This window comes from Nuphar pumila, chromosome 2 (assembly GCF_984573655.1).
Source record: "Nuphar pumila chromosome 2, dmNupPumi1.hap1.1, whole genome shotgun sequence".
Taxonomy (NCBI): Eukaryota; Viridiplantae; Streptophyta; class Magnoliopsida; order Nymphaeales; family Nymphaeaceae; genus Nuphar; species Nuphar pumila.
Window position 1 is genome coordinate 10,255,893 of NC_143250.1, and position 17,040 is coordinate 10,272,932.

General features: G+C 38.1%; 1 protein-coding gene across 1 annotated transcript; it reads right to left on the minus strand.

The window, feature by feature from the left end:
- Positions 1–10,403: 10,403 nt before the first annotated feature.
- LOC149844724 (uncharacterized) lies at positions 10,404–11,389 on the minus strand. Its single transcript, XM_089997309.1, has one exon. The coding sequence runs from the start codon at positions 11,292–11,294 to the stop codon at positions 10,647–10,649; it is 648 nt and encodes a 215-aa protein (XP_089853435.1). The 5' UTR covers positions 11,295–11,389; the 3' UTR covers positions 10,404–10,646.
- Positions 11,390–17,040: the final 5,651 nt, after the last annotated feature.

The following is a 17,040-nucleotide window of genomic DNA, read 5'->3' on the forward strand; positions in this document are numbered from 1 at the left end:
CTCTAAGCCAGTCCGACATCGGATGGGTATCCATTTATTTATTTATTTTAGTTTGATTCATTGAATTCATCTATACCTACCTTTTTTGGGCAAACCATGGTTTTAAGAACCCAAGTACCACTTTGGGTACATAGTATACCAGCCTGGCCAGAATGCAAACTACACGAAAAAGGTTGTCAAAAATATTTATATTTTTATTTGGTATGTTCGGATCACCCATCAAGTGAACTCGTGGTGAATTAAAACCAACAAATGTTGAAAGAAATCCTTAGTACATTTAAATCAGCAAGACATTTTATTAAAATTGTGTACATGCAACTTATCAATTTAGCTACCTTGGGTGTACACATGGTACCCAATAGGTAAGTTTAAACCACATGCTCAATCACGGGGCAACAGAGGTGTACAAAGTATACCACTAAACCATATACAAAATTTATAATATACACACAAAATATCGTAAGTGCTGGCACCACAAAAGGTTCTGCAGAACCTCATGTGTGCAATTCATTAAAATCATGTATTTAGTAGAATGTGGTCCATGAACGAGACTTGGTCATATCATTCTAATGTGAAGCACATTTCATTTGTAAGCGAAATAGATAATATAGTGACCATTTTATGTGTTTCGCAACACTTAGCAAAGGAATCAATTATTAATTTTGAATACCATATACAGTTGACTAAATGTATATATAGATTATCACGGTGGGGTTAGGCAGACCCCATACTAGTTATGGCAGGACCCTTTAGGTCCAGTGTGCAGCGTCCCCACTCAAGGTGACACACACACACGCTGCTCTAATGGTGAGACATGCCACAACTGGGGTTAACTAGGGGTGGCAATCGGGTCGGGTTGGAGGGTCGACCCGGCGGGTTGGCGGGTCAGCATACCTCAACCCGAACCCAACCCGTTTAATAAGCGGGTCGGCTGTGGCAAACACGAACCCGACCCGTTTATTAAACAGGTAACCCGACACGACCCACCACTCATTTAATAAATGGGTTGGGTCAGGTAAACAGGTTGGCAGGTTAGCGGGTCGGGTTGGGCAAACGGGTTGGCGGGTCGGGTTCGGGTAAACGAGTTGATCCGCCTGCCTAACCTGTTTATTAAACGGGTCAGCCAGGTTGGCGAGTTGGCATACCCCCTAACACGAATTTGACCCGTTTAATAAACGGGTTAGGCGGGTCGACCCATTTATTAAACGGGTTAGTTTAAGCCAAACCCGAACCCGCCTAAGAGGCGGGTCGGGTTGGCGGGTCATGTCAGGTTTTGCCACCCCTAGGGTTAACTAACTGACCCAACTGACCATGCCAGCAGAGTGTTGTGCGTGGTGGGCGACAACCACACACCCAATAGGTCCGGTCGGGTGTTACAGACCCCAGTCTGCAGTGCCCCATAGGTGTGGTGGGCTGCAACAACGCCGGCAGTGGTGCGATGCACCCTAAAGCACTAGTTGTGCCCAAACCTAGTTTGGTTGGTCTTGATTAGACCAACTCAGGCTGACCAGATGGTCAGGTCTGACCAGTTGTGCCTCAAGAACACCTGAAAATGAAATGAAATGGTCTCGGGTCGGACAGACCCCAACCCATTCTTATCCATACCCACATACGTATGTGTGTGCCCATTATGCATACAAGATGTGTCACACGAAATAGGCTTATCATGCACAAATACATATATCTATATTTGAATATCATCACCATCCCATCAAACATGCAATAATAACATATTCATAAAGTAATAAATCTTTGTTTTTCTCTCTCTTTTTCTTGAATCATACACGCATGTGAGAATGGTTTTGATTCACACATAGTATGATCTCGATCCCACCATCGAAGGTGGTTTGATTCACATCTTGTAGTGTGGTCCAACATGATCCTACATGTTGACCCATCACTCACACACCTTAGTTAAAGAACCCAACCTTGTATCGATCGATTGGCAATGGTGGAACAAGGTTTGATCAAACCTTAGACACTTGTACACTCTTTCAATCAACACAAGCTCTGCTAAAGGAATTCCTTCTTCAATAGTGTGAAAAAAGATGAGATGGAAGAGCAAAGAGAAGAGATAGAAAGAGGGAGAGAGATAAAGAGTTATGGAGAGAGAGAGGGTTGGCATGTGATGAGGCTTCTTATTTTAAGGGGCCTCATTTAATATGAAAAGGGTTCCAATCAAGTGAGCTTTATTTATTTTTTATTATTTTCTTAGAGAAGAGGGGGGGGGGGGGTCACCTTTACTCTCCCCTCATGATTACATAAAAATAAAAAATGGGTGGGTGACCCACACTTGCCGACTTATTTTTTATTATTATTTGGTTTAGTTTTTTCTTAATGAATTATATTAAATTTTAGGAAAAACATTAAGATGGTTTTCAGTTTTAAGTAATATATTAAGTAGATAAAATATTAAAATATTAATTAAAACCTTAATCTAAGTTTCCTATTTGATCCTAGATCCAATTTTATTTGGATCAAACCTAATCCATATCCAATTAATTCTAACATGAATTTTGGATCCTCCTGAGATTCAGATCCAAATACCAATTTAACCACTTTCACTAATGAATTTTGGATCTTTTCGAGATCCAGATCCAAATTATAAACCCAAATAGTTTTTTAATTGTGAAATTCAATTTCAAGTTTTAAATTTCTCGAAACTTTTAATTTCACTCAAATTGATAATTTGAACTCCCATTTGCTTATGATCAAATTAAATAGGAATTAAAATTCAAAAATTGAATTAAAATCCTTTTTTATTTATTTAAATATTTTACAAAATTCACAGTTTTTACAAAACATGTTTTTGAGATAAAACTGCATAGCATCCCAGGCCTAGATGGCTTTCCAGCTTTTATCTTCCAAAAGTATTAGAATATTGTTCAGGTTGACGTGTGTCGTGAAGTGAAAATTTTCTTTGATACAAGGTTGATTTTGCGTAGAATCAATGCAACTCATATTTTGCTCATTCCAAAGGTGATGAGAGCTTTGCACGCTTAAAAACTTTCTAAGGTCTTTGCAACTCATATTTTGCTGATATCCTATAAGTCTTTGCAATGTTATCTACAAAATGATTTCTAAGGTCATGATCAGTCGAACAAGAGGTATTTTGCAGAGAATAATCTCTGAGAATAAACGAGTTTTCCTACATAGTAGATCGATTCAAGAAAGTACTTTGATTGCACATGAGATGGTGCATTCATTAGAAGCTAGCCAAAACAAGTTTGTCCTCTTCAAATATGACTTAGCTAAAGCCTATGATAATGTTGATTGAGATTTCCTTCGTAGCTCCTTGGTATTTTTTGGCTTTAGTGAAAAAATGGATTGAAATTATTATGACTTGTGTAATGACTACCGCTTTTGCTGTGTGCTTTGTTTTGTTTTCTAACCTAAAAACATATGGAGGGGGATGATTATTTGTCCAAATGGTTCTTCGAACTTGTAACTATTTATTTGGAGCTAATATTAAGGGTTTTAGTTGGAGTTAATTCATTCTATGCTATGCTGATGATGCTTTGTTTTTTATTTGGGATGTTTGAAGGTCAATAAAAAACTTCAAATATATTTTGGATCATTTTGAGCATGTATCTGGCGTCATCATCAACATAGAAAAGTCATTTTTTATATCCTTCAATTTTGCCTTTTTTCTAGAGTCATTCATATCAGGACTTTTGGTTGGTAGATTGATCAGTTGCCTTTTAAATACCTTGGTGTTCCTCTCTTTGTGGGCAAACACACATTGGATCTTTGTGGGCCATTAGTTACTAAGATTTTTAACTCTTTGGAATCATGTTGTGGCCATTTACTCTCGCTGGCCAGGTAAGACTGGTTCTTATTAAATCCGTTTTATCCTTATGTCTAATCTATTGGATGATAAGCTTTAAGCTATCCAAGAAAACTGTATAGAGGATTGAACATAACATTTATAATTTTCAATGGGGTGGTGTACATCAGTGGAAACATCCCCATCTTTTAGCTTGTGTATGTTTGTCACCACTCCATAGTATAAAAACAGTCACCAAAACACACAGAATCGGACGTGCCAGCACGTCCTACGATTGGGCGTCCACTGTTACTCTCAATCATATATATATATATATATATATATATATATATATATATATATATATATATATATATATATATATATATATATATATGTGTGTGTGTGTGTGTGGGGGGGGGGGTAAATATTTGGTGCTCTATTGAGTATAAATTATATTTTTTATATATTTTTTGTAGATTGATGCTTACATATGTAATCTACAAGGTTTTCTTAGAAGAAAATAAGTTTTGAATCATGTAACTGTGACATGTAATCAAGTTTTCCTAGGAACTCAAAAAACAACAGCCACAATGCACTAAAATTTTATGAGCTGAAAATTTATAGTTTTAGATCGAAATGACATAACCCAAGGTTTGATCCTAAGTAAATAAATCAAGCTCAACATGTCTATGTGGTCAGATTGAGTTGATAAAGCTTGAACCTATGATTTTCAGCTCAATAGTTTCATGATGCCAATAGCATCAGATATTAACTCTTTCTCTCTCTCTCTCATATATATATATATCATGATACCATGTTTGTATAGATCTAGCCACCAAAGGTAAATTTAACATGGTTTATTTATTATATTAGAAGGTTTTATCATGTCTAATACACCTTAAGATTTTATTTTTAAAATGGTGAAAATCAATGGCGCACAATTCATGAAGATAAGAGTGGTTTAAAAATGATATAAAGCATCATTTTGAGTAAACTTTAACACATGAAAACAATAAAAACAATAATGGTTAAATTTTGCATTCGGTGCTTAGATCTGTGTAAATCAAGTGTGTACCACCATAAAAGTGCTTATATATACATGTATCTAGATAGATAGAGAGAGCTCAATAACTCCGTGATCAACATGGTGGTGGTCATTGCATCCAACATAATGGCATATTAAAGATAAACAAACTGGCATGCAAGACGCGAACCTTGCCTGATACAGTTCAAGGTTGTTTTCCATGCATTAGTGACCTTAGGGCTTTTATATGAGATGCTAACATTTGGCAATTGGGCAACTGTTTTTGTTATAAGTTTGAAGGACCTTGATTTTGGGAATCAACTTAATCGTTTGCATGTTGGTAGGATAGTTGATAATGACAGTCAAAACAAAATACAGAGAATGATGGTATTGTATGACAAAAATGATGTGTTTTCAAAATACTATATAATTTTCAAAATTTCTCCGTTGTCAGAATTTATAAATTTTTTTACTTTAAAAGGACCTTTTTATCATTCCCACAAGCGAATTTTCTTTAGATACGTGAACTTTCTCTCAAATATCTAAATATATGAATTTTCTTTCAAATATGCGAATTTTTTTTTAAATATGTGAATTTTCTCCCACACATTTGCGAATGTCCTTTTGTCTGTGACCCTTATGTGATTTCATTAAAAAGAGGCTCTTACATTTTAAGAACATTCACAATCATGAATTGCTAAGGATTCTAAAATGTGCGTACATTTTTTAACTAAATATTCTCATATTTGCAAATGTTTTGACCTTCGTATGTGAATGACCTCACATATTTGCGAGCATCCTCTTGCTTGTGACCCTTATGCGATTTTAGTAAAAGGAGTTCACACATTTTTGGGACCTTTCACTACAAGAAAAACATGAATTGGCGACAGACGATATCTGACGCTAATACATCGCTAAACATTTTAGCGATGGATTGATGACAGATTAGCATTGGATATCGTTCATCACAATTTTCTGGTCACTAATTAGCGACAAAATTTGTTTGTCTCTATTTTCATCGCTAATTAGCGACAGATTAACGAATGTCATATTCCGTTGCGAGTTCATCGCTAAATAAGCACTGATTTGGTTTTGTGATGGATTATATTTTGCCGCTAATTTCATCGCTATTTTAGCGATGAATTACATTTTGTCACAAAACATCAAAAATCCATCGTTGAATATTAGCGACGGATAATATCCATTGCAAAATAAATAAAAAATAAAAAAAATGAATTCAAACGGACCTGAAATGCTATCTGTCTACTAAGAAATAGCAGCTTTTGGAGAATCAATTATAGATGTAGTGGTGCTGGCACCAAAAAAAATGAACTCAGAGTGCTAATGGGCATGACTTCTATCCAAGATGACACTCATTACCAAAAAGTGAAACTCATACAAAAACTGCACCTGCGTTGTCTTATTATAGATGCTTATGCACATGCCTCACTGTTTTCCTCACATGAAAATATTTATTTAACACATCCGTTTGAAATTAAAGAATTTGACTATCTACTGTCGGTGGAAAAGTTAGGATAAGAAAATCAAAGACTATAAATGTCACATAATAGCTGGAAGTCTATGTCACACTGATAGATTTTTCGCCCCCCCCCCCCCCCCATCATGTCTCCTTAAATACCAGTCATATTGAAAACGTCACAAGAATGGATGTATCCCTATATCTGAAGCCTTATCCATGTGACAGCTGGTAGCATTTGCATTAGTGGCAAGACCACCTAAGTTGGCAATTCCAAGTCTATTACATATACGAAATGCAGAAAGCAAATATGACCCATGTCAAGAGGAGAATCAGGCTAACATGTACTCTTTTATGTGCCAATAGAGAACCATGTGCAACAAAACAAAGCAATAGAAGGGCTTTTAGAAGCATCCAATATTTATTTAACAGGAATCATTTTTGAACTGCCAGAAAATTCTCAGGAAAATGCTCATCCCTTGTCGACCCACCGAAAGAACTCAGTCGACAGGGGCTCAGCCCCTGCCGATCTTTCAGAGAGCGAGTGGCAGGGGCAAAGCCCTCTGCCAGAAGGGGGTGCATGGCAGGGGTCGATGGGTACCAAGGTCGTCGAGGGTGCATGGAGGTCGGCGGCGGCTTCGATTGCCGGCAACTACTCAGAAGAGGAAGAAGACGGGAGGCAAAGAGGAGATCGAAAGTGGCCGATTGTTACACAGAGGGGGAGCTCACCAAAGGTGGCCGAATGGGAGTCGGTCGCCCGACAAGGAGGCTCCGGTGAAGCTTCCTGAGCAGCGATAGCGGCGGTCGGGGCGACAAGAGGATGATAATTAGCGACAGAAAAAATTATGTCACGAAGTTGCGATGGAGTTTACGACGAAATATTTTCGTCGCTAATTAGCGATGGATTTTGAGACAGAAATTTTTCATCGCTAATTCCGCAACTAATTTCAATTTTAAGGACGACTAGTTTTCTCTAGATAATCCGTCGTAAATTTGCGACGAAAATAATTCATCGCAAATTGTCGTCGCTAATTAATATTTTTCTTATAGTGTTTGCAACTCATAGTTGTGAATGCCGTAATGTATTTGTGAATGTATGAACATGTTAGGCAAAGGGTGACAACCTGGTATTTGCAAAAGTAGTGTTAAAGGTAAAAAAAAAACTTTTAGTGATGCTTCAAAATTGCAAAGGGCCTCTTGCTTAGTATTTATAAAAGTGCCACTAAAAGTTATTAGCGACGCTTCAAAAAACCCATTAAAAGCACTTTGTCTTTTAGCATTTACGAGTCCACTAGCATCTCACCAGGTAAATGGTAGGCAACTACTACTCTCTCCCTCTACCTATATATATACACACAAAAAAAGATCATACTTTCTGGTTGCAAATGTCTTTTTACTAAATATTCTCGCATTTGTTAAAGTCCTCTCACACTTACGAATCTTTGAAAAAAAAAGTAGATGTAGAGGACATTCACAAATAGACAATCATTTGTTTAGGAAAAAAATCACATATTTAGGAGAAACTTCACATATTTAAGAGAAAATTTATATGCTTTAAAAAATAATTTGCATATTTTTGTATTTAAAAAAATGCATATTTTAGAAAGAAACTTGTATATTTATAAAAAAAATGCATATTTAAAAAGAAATTCACTTGGAAAGGAAGTTCACATATATGGTTGGAATTTTTCTAAGTGAAAAGTAAAATATCCTTTTATAGCAAAAATTTGCAAATTTAGACATTGTATGGATTTTGAAAATTGTAAGACATTTCAAAAAAAAACACATCATTATTTACTTATAGTACGGTCATTTCTGAACGAAATAACGCATCACAACCATAAAAGGAGGCTTGGCGTTTATCCCTAAAATTCTCATGTAGAAAAGGAAAGCAATGTTATGATGACCACGGGTAGAACCCAATTAAAGGTAAACTTTCGTCATGTGACGCCATACTTTTGACTGGAATTAAGACTTAATTCTAGACTTAATGCCACATGGCTTAGGAAAGAAATCTTAAAGAAAATAAGCTTTTTATCCTTCAAGTAACTTTTATCTTGAATGATAAACCTTTCACTTGACGCCATCCAATCAGTAAGGCTGCCTTTCTTCTTCTCGATGGGTAAGTCTTGCACTTACGTTTCATTTTGCATTTGCATTTAAGGGTTACTCTTCCTTCTACTCAAGGAAACCTTTTCATGCTTCCATTATCTATTGATAGGCTTACGGCTGTAGAAAAAAATTCTCTATGTTATTTTAGCCCATTAGGATATATATATATATATATATATATATATATATATATATATATATATATATATATATATATATATATATATTAGAGAGAGAGAGAGAGAGAGTTTTTGGTATTTTTTCTCACACACATCTAACACCATAGATGTGATCTATAGGTTTTGTTTAGTGGGAACCGGCTTTTGGATCACCGGAATCTGACCTGTATATAGGTTTTTTCAGTGATCCAAAATCAATGGCTACAAAGGCATCAAATTTTTCTGTAAACATAACTAACTGTTCAGATCTATCATAAAACACTTCAAACTATAGGGCCTAACGGGCAGAATAAGAAAAGAGGGCCTAAGAACATATTAGGCCCCATTTCTCGTTCTGCCCTGATGTAACCCATAGGTTTTAAGTGTCTTATAATAGATTTAAACCATTAAATGTGTTTAGCATGCTTGATTCAGTGAGAATCAACTCTTGAATCATGTTTTTTTTATGAAATACACCGAAAAAAAACTGATACCTTGGTAGCTATTGATTTTGGATCACTGGAAAAACTGTATAGAGGTCAAATTCTGGCGATCCAAAAGTCGGTTTTCACTAAACAAAACCTATGGATCACATCTACTGTGTTGGACTTGAGAAAAAATACTTAGAACTACGATTTTTAAAGAGGCCTAACAAGACATAACAAAAAGGGAGCTAAGGAACACACACACACACACACATATATATATATATATATGTTTGCCTGTTTCCATTTTTGCCTTTTGACAATCTTAATTGACAACATGCGGTCTAATAAATTCAGCATATTAATGGTTTTTCTTTTCATGGACCGGGAAACCACTCTTGGAATCAGAGACCTTGAACCTCACACACTTTAGCACAACAATCTGAATGTTGCTTGTTTATTCTTATACTGCCGAGGCCTGTAGAAGGTGAGTCATACGTTACGAATATGATATCTTTCTCATATGGTATATGCAATATATGACAAAGACAGAGTGCTGAAGTATTTTAATGGATTGGTTGTGTCATATGCCTCCAATTAGCACATCAAATTTCATCGATTTGAATCATCTAAAAGATTGTATATATAAAACCGGAGAATATGGGAAGGTAAGTAAACTACTCAATAATTTATTGAGTCCAGATAACATCGAGTATGTTTCCCAATCAGGTGTGTCAATCATTCTTATCTGTTCCCCTCAAACTTTTGCTTTTTCCATCGCCACCCATCCCCTGTTCCTTATTAATTATTATGAGGGCAGGTTTAGGTGAGGATACCCAGCATTTGTGGGTCTACGTCAACAATATATTCCATTGAACAAACTTTTATTCAATATGAACATCAAAAAAAAAAAAATCAAGGATCACATGCTTGATAGACCACCCTTCTAAAAACGAAAAAAAAAATCTTCTTGGGTTTACTTTCCTGTGGATAGGAAAATTATAAGGGTTTTACCAACCAAAGAGGTCTTTTTTTTGGATTTATAACCCGAAAAAACTGCACCAGCATGAAGACCTGATCGCGCTGGGTCAGCCTGCCATACCTACGGTCATTGTGTTGGCAGCGTAAAACTTCCAGACTAGGATCCCTGCCCCTGGGAACTATTCTATGTGTTGGCTTACGCAGAGGGGTGAAACCCATGAGAATCTAACCTTAATTACCCTTCTAGCAGCCAAGGCCCCGCCCCCATTAGGGCTACCAATCGGAGGTCTGTCAATGGCAATGACGATTAAGTTGTGGGGTGCATCGTTGGACTAGCAAAAAGGAAAAAACAAAAGTTGTAAAAAGTTCAGCAAAATAATACCAAACTAAAACCAAAGCTGCTGTAATTTTACATCTCCATGGCTACCCATAGATCTCAAATCCACAACCAAGACAATTCTCCAATAAAAAACAGGTACCATAGTGTGGAATAACAAGGAAACCTAGACATCAATCAGAGATGATGCGAAAGGAATAAAGGCAAAACAAACAGTATGCGATCAACTAAGCCGAAATGACTAGCACCTAAAAAAGCATGCCTCTACTACTTGCTTTGGATATATACAAAGTCAGTCAGTGTAATGGTAGGTCAAATTTTCCGGCTTGCCTTCCCAAAATCACGGTATGAAATCACCTCAGCCTACCATGGCTGGAAGTTGGAAGCACTCCGAGGCTGCATGTTTGAAGAGACACCATCAAACAAGAAGCCGTCCAAGTTAGGCCTGGGATTGGTAAAGGCCTGCTGAAAAACTTCACTGCTGCTGCTGTTGCGGTTGTTGTTGCCATTGCCGACAGCAGCAGCAGCAGCAGCAGCAGCATAAGCGTCCCCACTGTCTCTAGACAAAAACACCAACTCTTCATGCTGGTGTTGCATGTTTGATTGCATAGCTAATGGATTCATTTGGTGGTGTTTGGCACCGTACCCACCAAAACCGAGATCGGCCCTTCCTTGAAACCCAGTGAAGAAATGTGCAGAGGGTGCGCCGGTGAACTGCTGGACCATGTCTCTGAAATTGTGTGTGTCCGTGTTGAGAAGTGTGGTGGGGGCTCGCTTGGACACTCTGGTCCTCTTCCTCGTTGCTTTTCCTACGCGTCCTTCTGCACCAAGGTGGGAATTGGTGCCGGTGGTAGTGGTATCATACCCTTTCGGGGATACATGATTTGACATTGTGGTGGTCACCACGGTACTGGCCTCTGACACCGAAACGCGGCCAGTTGGTGGTGGTGGTGGTTGGTTAAGGCCGAGAGCTCGGTGGTAGAACTCTACCCAGTCTCTCCTGCTCCCCATAACTGAAACCCTGCAAGGAAGAAAAAGAGTGAGGCTTTTTTGTCTTCCCTCTGTGTTGTGTTTTCTTGCTCTCTCTTTTTTCCAAAGTGGAAGTTCTGTGCCGAATATATGGTGATGACTTGACTGAGTTTTTAGTGCACTCGTACACACACAAAAGGGCAAAAAACAAAAAAAAAAAGAAGTGGGGGAGCCTTGACCGTCCATCAAGGGTGAAGGCCCGGGTTATCTGTTTCTTACGTGTGTGAGGGGGAGTTTGGCAGCCGCAGGGGCTTCCGCGAAGCCACGGTGGGCCGATCGACGTTATCCGCTGACGTCAGCTCCACGTCATCCGGCGTGGAGGACGGGTCGAGCTCTCTGGCGTCTTTTGCTCAGATCGCCCTGAAACTAAGGGTGTCAACGGGTCGGGTTTATTCGGACTCGACCCGGACCAAACCTTATATGAATCGGGACCTGAATTTTGATTAAGACTTGCAATTTTCCAATGTAAAAATGATAAAAAAAATATTATTTTATCATTTTTAATCCAGGTTCATGTAGTTTTTGTCAGGTCTGGGTATGGTTTTTCTTATAGTGGATCTGATTAGACCCGGGTCTGAACCCGATACCATACCCAAAAATCAGGTCCAAGTCTGGTTCTACCTGGGTCTGAACCAAACCCCAATAGTTGACACCCTTACCTGAAAGCCTTAATCGGATATTTTTTAATAATTATAAAAAAAAATATCAAAAAGTGCTTTTTCAATATTATTTTAAATTTATTTTAATGGTTTTAACATGTGTCACTTTTTATTTTTTTGGGCTGATACAGAACGATTCAGTTGAGTATGGGTATCGCCCCGATACAGATGAATAGGTGGCCCAATGATTCAGGATCTAAGTAGAGATTTCAGGATCTTGGCTGCAATTCAGGTAGATCGATGTTGGCTACAGTAGGTTGGTCAAAAATGGTCGTTCCTGCTGAGGTGTGGGCGAACCAAGTCGTCGGTTCATGAGTGCCTGATGGGAAGAGAAGACACGGCCTGGTTGACTAGGCAGCCAGACTCGACTCGGTCCTGTTCGTCCGTGTTTTGTGGTCCTCGGTTCGTTCTTGAAGAACGCATTCGGGTGGTTCACCGTGCGTAAGAACGGATCCTGAAATCAGAATGATTTATTAATTAGGTCATTAGCATCACAACTTATCTATGTCACAAAGACACGTGGACATAAGGACGCATGACACGGACTCGATGCAAAGTTAGAATTTTTTTTTTTTTTTTTTTTGAAAAAAAATAGGACACAAGGACACAGATTTTTTTATTTTATTTCATGTTCTTGTCTCCTATATTCGGAAAAGAATTTCAAACTTGCGAGTCGAACCCACGTCACGTGTCCTTGTGTCCACCAATCTTCGTGACCAAACAGTGGAAGGGTTCATTTTCATTCTCAATTGCTTAAGAACTGACCGGCTGTCTTGAATTCAACCTAACTTTCTTGGGCAATCAGCAAAGTCAGATGCGTCCAATATTAGACGTTTTGGGTCATATTGATCCTTGAAAAATCAAAAGTGTTCACATTATATGCAGCAGCGCGGATACATGGTGGGCATGCAGCAACCTACCTGACAGCCATCTATCTTGGCATTTTTCGAGATGGGTGTGGTTTTCATCTCGAGAAAAATTGAGATGGATGGCCAGCAGTAATGGAGCTGCATGCTAAGCAACCAACCCCGGTGCATACAAATTAAATGACCTCAAAATTTCAAGCTGAGTTTGGTTGGGACTGGGCCTCTTTTTCCAACTTTGTCCTCCAATCACATGGGAAATCAATATACCTTAAATGAAAATCACATTTCTCATGCATTTTCTGTGTTTCTCTTAGATAATCCTCTTTATGCAAAAAAAAAAAAAAGTTGAGACGTTATTTAAAATTTCTCATTACTTGTTTTTAAAATATCTTATATTTTTACATTTTTTAACATTAAAAGGAATGCAATATGCCAGATGAAACAGGAAAATCTCACAATTTAGTGTGATCACACTATTTTTAACCTTGTTCTTCCATCAATCTATCATATCTAAACCCTAGAGCCTTATGTTATATTTAATTTTACTAGTGACATTTGATACTTTATTAGATGTAGCTAGATCTACACTCTTTTACGTGAAGTATAAATTTCTACGATCATTCTACAGTCGTAGCCAACTGTTTGGCGAGGACATATATATATATATATATATATATATATATATATATATATATATATATATATATATATATATATATATATATATAGAGAGAGAGAGAGAGAGAGAGAGAGAGAGAGAGATGTGTGTGTGTGTGCGCGCTAAATGAAACATGTTAAATGAGTTTGTGGGCTTTTCTGGTATTTTCTTCAAGTGATTCCAACCTCAGATTTGTTTAGCATTTCACATGAGACTAAGGGCACGTTCTTTTGGGTCATTCTGATTTACTTTCTCATTTGAATGAGAAAGTGAATCCGATTTGTATAAGCAGCCGAACATAAAAAGTTAAGCTGTGAGAAAGTGAATCTCATTTGCCTTTGCAAATGAGTCACTTTCTAATTTGCTTGAGATTCAAAACCACATGAAACCCCATAATGTGATTATGAATCTGAAGCAAATTAGAAAGTGATTCTGAATCATGTTTTTTGAAAAGAGAAGCCCAACTTAGCTTAAAAGAGTTTTGTTTCTGCTTCCATTTCGCTTTTTGGCAACCTTGAGCTAGGCATTATTACTTTTTTTTGTTTTTACCACACCGCGGCAGGAGCAGTTAGTGCACGTCACCTTGTGTTGGGACGGTGCAAGTTCGAACCCCAAATGGTACGGTTGTATAACTGGTAGGGGCCTGCCTAACCCCAGCTTTCTGTGTAAAAATAAAAGGTTTTCAAATTCTGCTAGTAATATAGCTACAAAGATCAATGTAGTCAATTATGTCTCATTTTGCTTGCTAAAGTGCTGTGGGTATGTGATGCAGCCAATCACATGACAGCATTCAATGTGGGGCCTAATTGAATGTTGTCATGTGATTGGCTGCTTCACATACCCGCGGCACTTAGCGCGCCCTGGATCCCCTCTCCAAGTAAGAATCTGTAGTTCCATCTATCTCATTGCCTCCTATGAAGCTGGTGCTGAAAAGTTCAAAGAAACAACATAAACCTGAGAAAAGAGAAGCAAAGATGTTAAATGCCAATTCTAAATAAGTTGCTTGGATGGGTCTTAGGTTAATGCGGCGATTGGCCGCCTCCTGATTGGCGTATTTTACTTCTGTTTTGAAGGAATTATCAGTGTAATTACTATGATTATTTATTTAAATTTTTATTTATCTAAAATTTTCTTTAATTAACAAAATGCAACAACTAATAGGAGGGTAATAAGAAGTGAACCAGAGGAAGGAAGGAACAAGTTGCTTAGATCATGGAATGACTACTTTTTCACCAACAAAGAACACACAAGTTGTCAAGAAGTAAGCAAGTGGAACATCACTTGGCTGTTTGCAGACCAAGGGGAACTACTGGCTCATTAATTAGTTGAACGTCCAGAAAAGGCACACCATGAGCTCACTTTGAGGGATGTGACATTGACCGAACCGAGTACCTTACAAAGTATACAGCCCAGTCACTGACAGCGACACCGGCCTCCCCCTCCTCTTTAAGGCCGGTGTTGCTGTCAGTGACCGGACTGTATACTTTTTTTGAAAGGCAAGTTGGGCTTAGGCAGACCCCTACCAGTTATACAACTATACCATTGGATTTTGAACCTTCAACATCCCAACACAAGGTGACATGCACTAGTTGCTCCTACCAGACAAGCGGAGCTGCCCCGCTTGGTAGGAAAAGCTTGACTTTTGCCTTGAAATAACTACTCTAAAAGATGTCTTTGTCTCATATGCCTATTTTTCATGAAAGGCCAAAAAAAAGGGAGGAGGGTAAAGCTGGGAAGGTGGACAAGCTGATCGTGGTTGGGCTTGTGTTTAACTCGTGGAGAACCTGTTTGAACTCATGAAATAGGCTCTACAAGCTGATATATGAATAACACATGTTTGGCTTGGATTGTATAAACTCTTTAACTTGTAATAGATATACTTTACATATATCTTATGTCATAAGGTATAAATGGTTGAAGTGTTTGACTTGCAAGAAATAAGTTTAGAGTTCACATCCTTTTGCTTACAACCTTGAAACAATGTATTTGTTTTCTAAATTAGTCAGTCTAAATACTATTAACTTTTATTTTAAAAAATGTATTTTGTTGTAAACAAGCTAGTTCAAACTCTGCTTGTTTAACTCGGACTTGCTATGAGCTCAAGCTCAGGTTGGCTCGCCACAAGAACAAGCCAAGCTTGAACATGCTTTGTCCAGTTATTTCATTTGGTTCACAATTTTACTGTTGTAACCTAGATGCTTTAGGTTGCTTCCTCTTGGTTTGTTATGGAATGCCATATTGGAACCCATGTTGAGGTTGGCCAGCCAAACTTGAGCTTGATTTGGCCTGATCATGAACTTGATATCAAACCCAAGCTTCATTTTTGAGCAGACCTATCAATTAGAACTCAATGAAGTAAATCTTGAACAACTTATATCACCTCCAACATAAATATACACTTAATAATCAATACTTGAAAAAACATAGCAGCATTATATGGGACTCAGACCAGAGGAACAGTCTTAAAATGGCCACTCAAAATCGCCCCCCCCCCCAAGACTTACCACTGAAAGAGGAGGTTGTCCTGTTGATTTTGGGGCTCTCTTTCCACGAAGAAAGAGATCGGTTAAATCATTTTAAGAAAATGATTTGACATCTTCACCATCCATTGCTTCATCCATGAGAACCCCACAGTCTTTATGCAATTTGTGGACGGTGAGGATGTAAAGTGATTTGGTCATCTGCTCTCGTTGGGGACTACACCTAACTTCAACCTTGCGGCAAGGAAAATCCTCTTCCTTTGGTAAAGGGGCTTCAGACTGCAGTTGGAATGTGATGGAACTCATGTATTTTATGGATCCTTGTTCTAGTGTTTCTGTTTTGCCTTTGGACAAAAAATTCTTACATTTAGTGTTTATCAAGTTATAATAGACTAAAGCAGAGCAGATCAGCTGATCTGCCAAATCACAAACATTTAGTGTTATGAGATGGCCATCATTCATCAAGAGATCAATGGCTGTTAGTGGAGCTGATGATGATGATGTCATGTAGGGCCATCAACGTGGGTCCCAATTGTTTGCACAACAAACGGCAGTGATGAAGAAAATGGACGGTGATGATCTTAGAACACCAACGATCTGTGATTTGGCAGATACATGATCCGCTGGTTTGCCGTGCCACATGTGACTCCAAATCAAATTTGATTTTTGAGACATATGAATCAGAATCGTAAGTGGACCCTTGTGATTCTGGTTTTCACTTAAATGAGAACTCTCATTTGCAAAGACAATGAGAATCCATTTCTCACCACTCATATTTCCGATGTTTGATTAGCCATGCCAATGAGATTCACTATCTTCTCACGCGATGTTTCCAAACATTCTATAGAACCTGGTCTCAGTAAACCATGGTTCCATCTAGGGGTGTCAATGGGTCGTGTTTGACCTGGACCTGACCCATACCAAACCGTACAGGTTCAGGGTTTGGTGATAGATAAGAAAGTTTGAATAGAATCCAGGTCAAACCAAAGGGTTTGATTAATATATGGAGCCGGGTATGGTTTGTGAACTTTCATACCAGACCTGCCCCCCACCCGAGTTTCAACT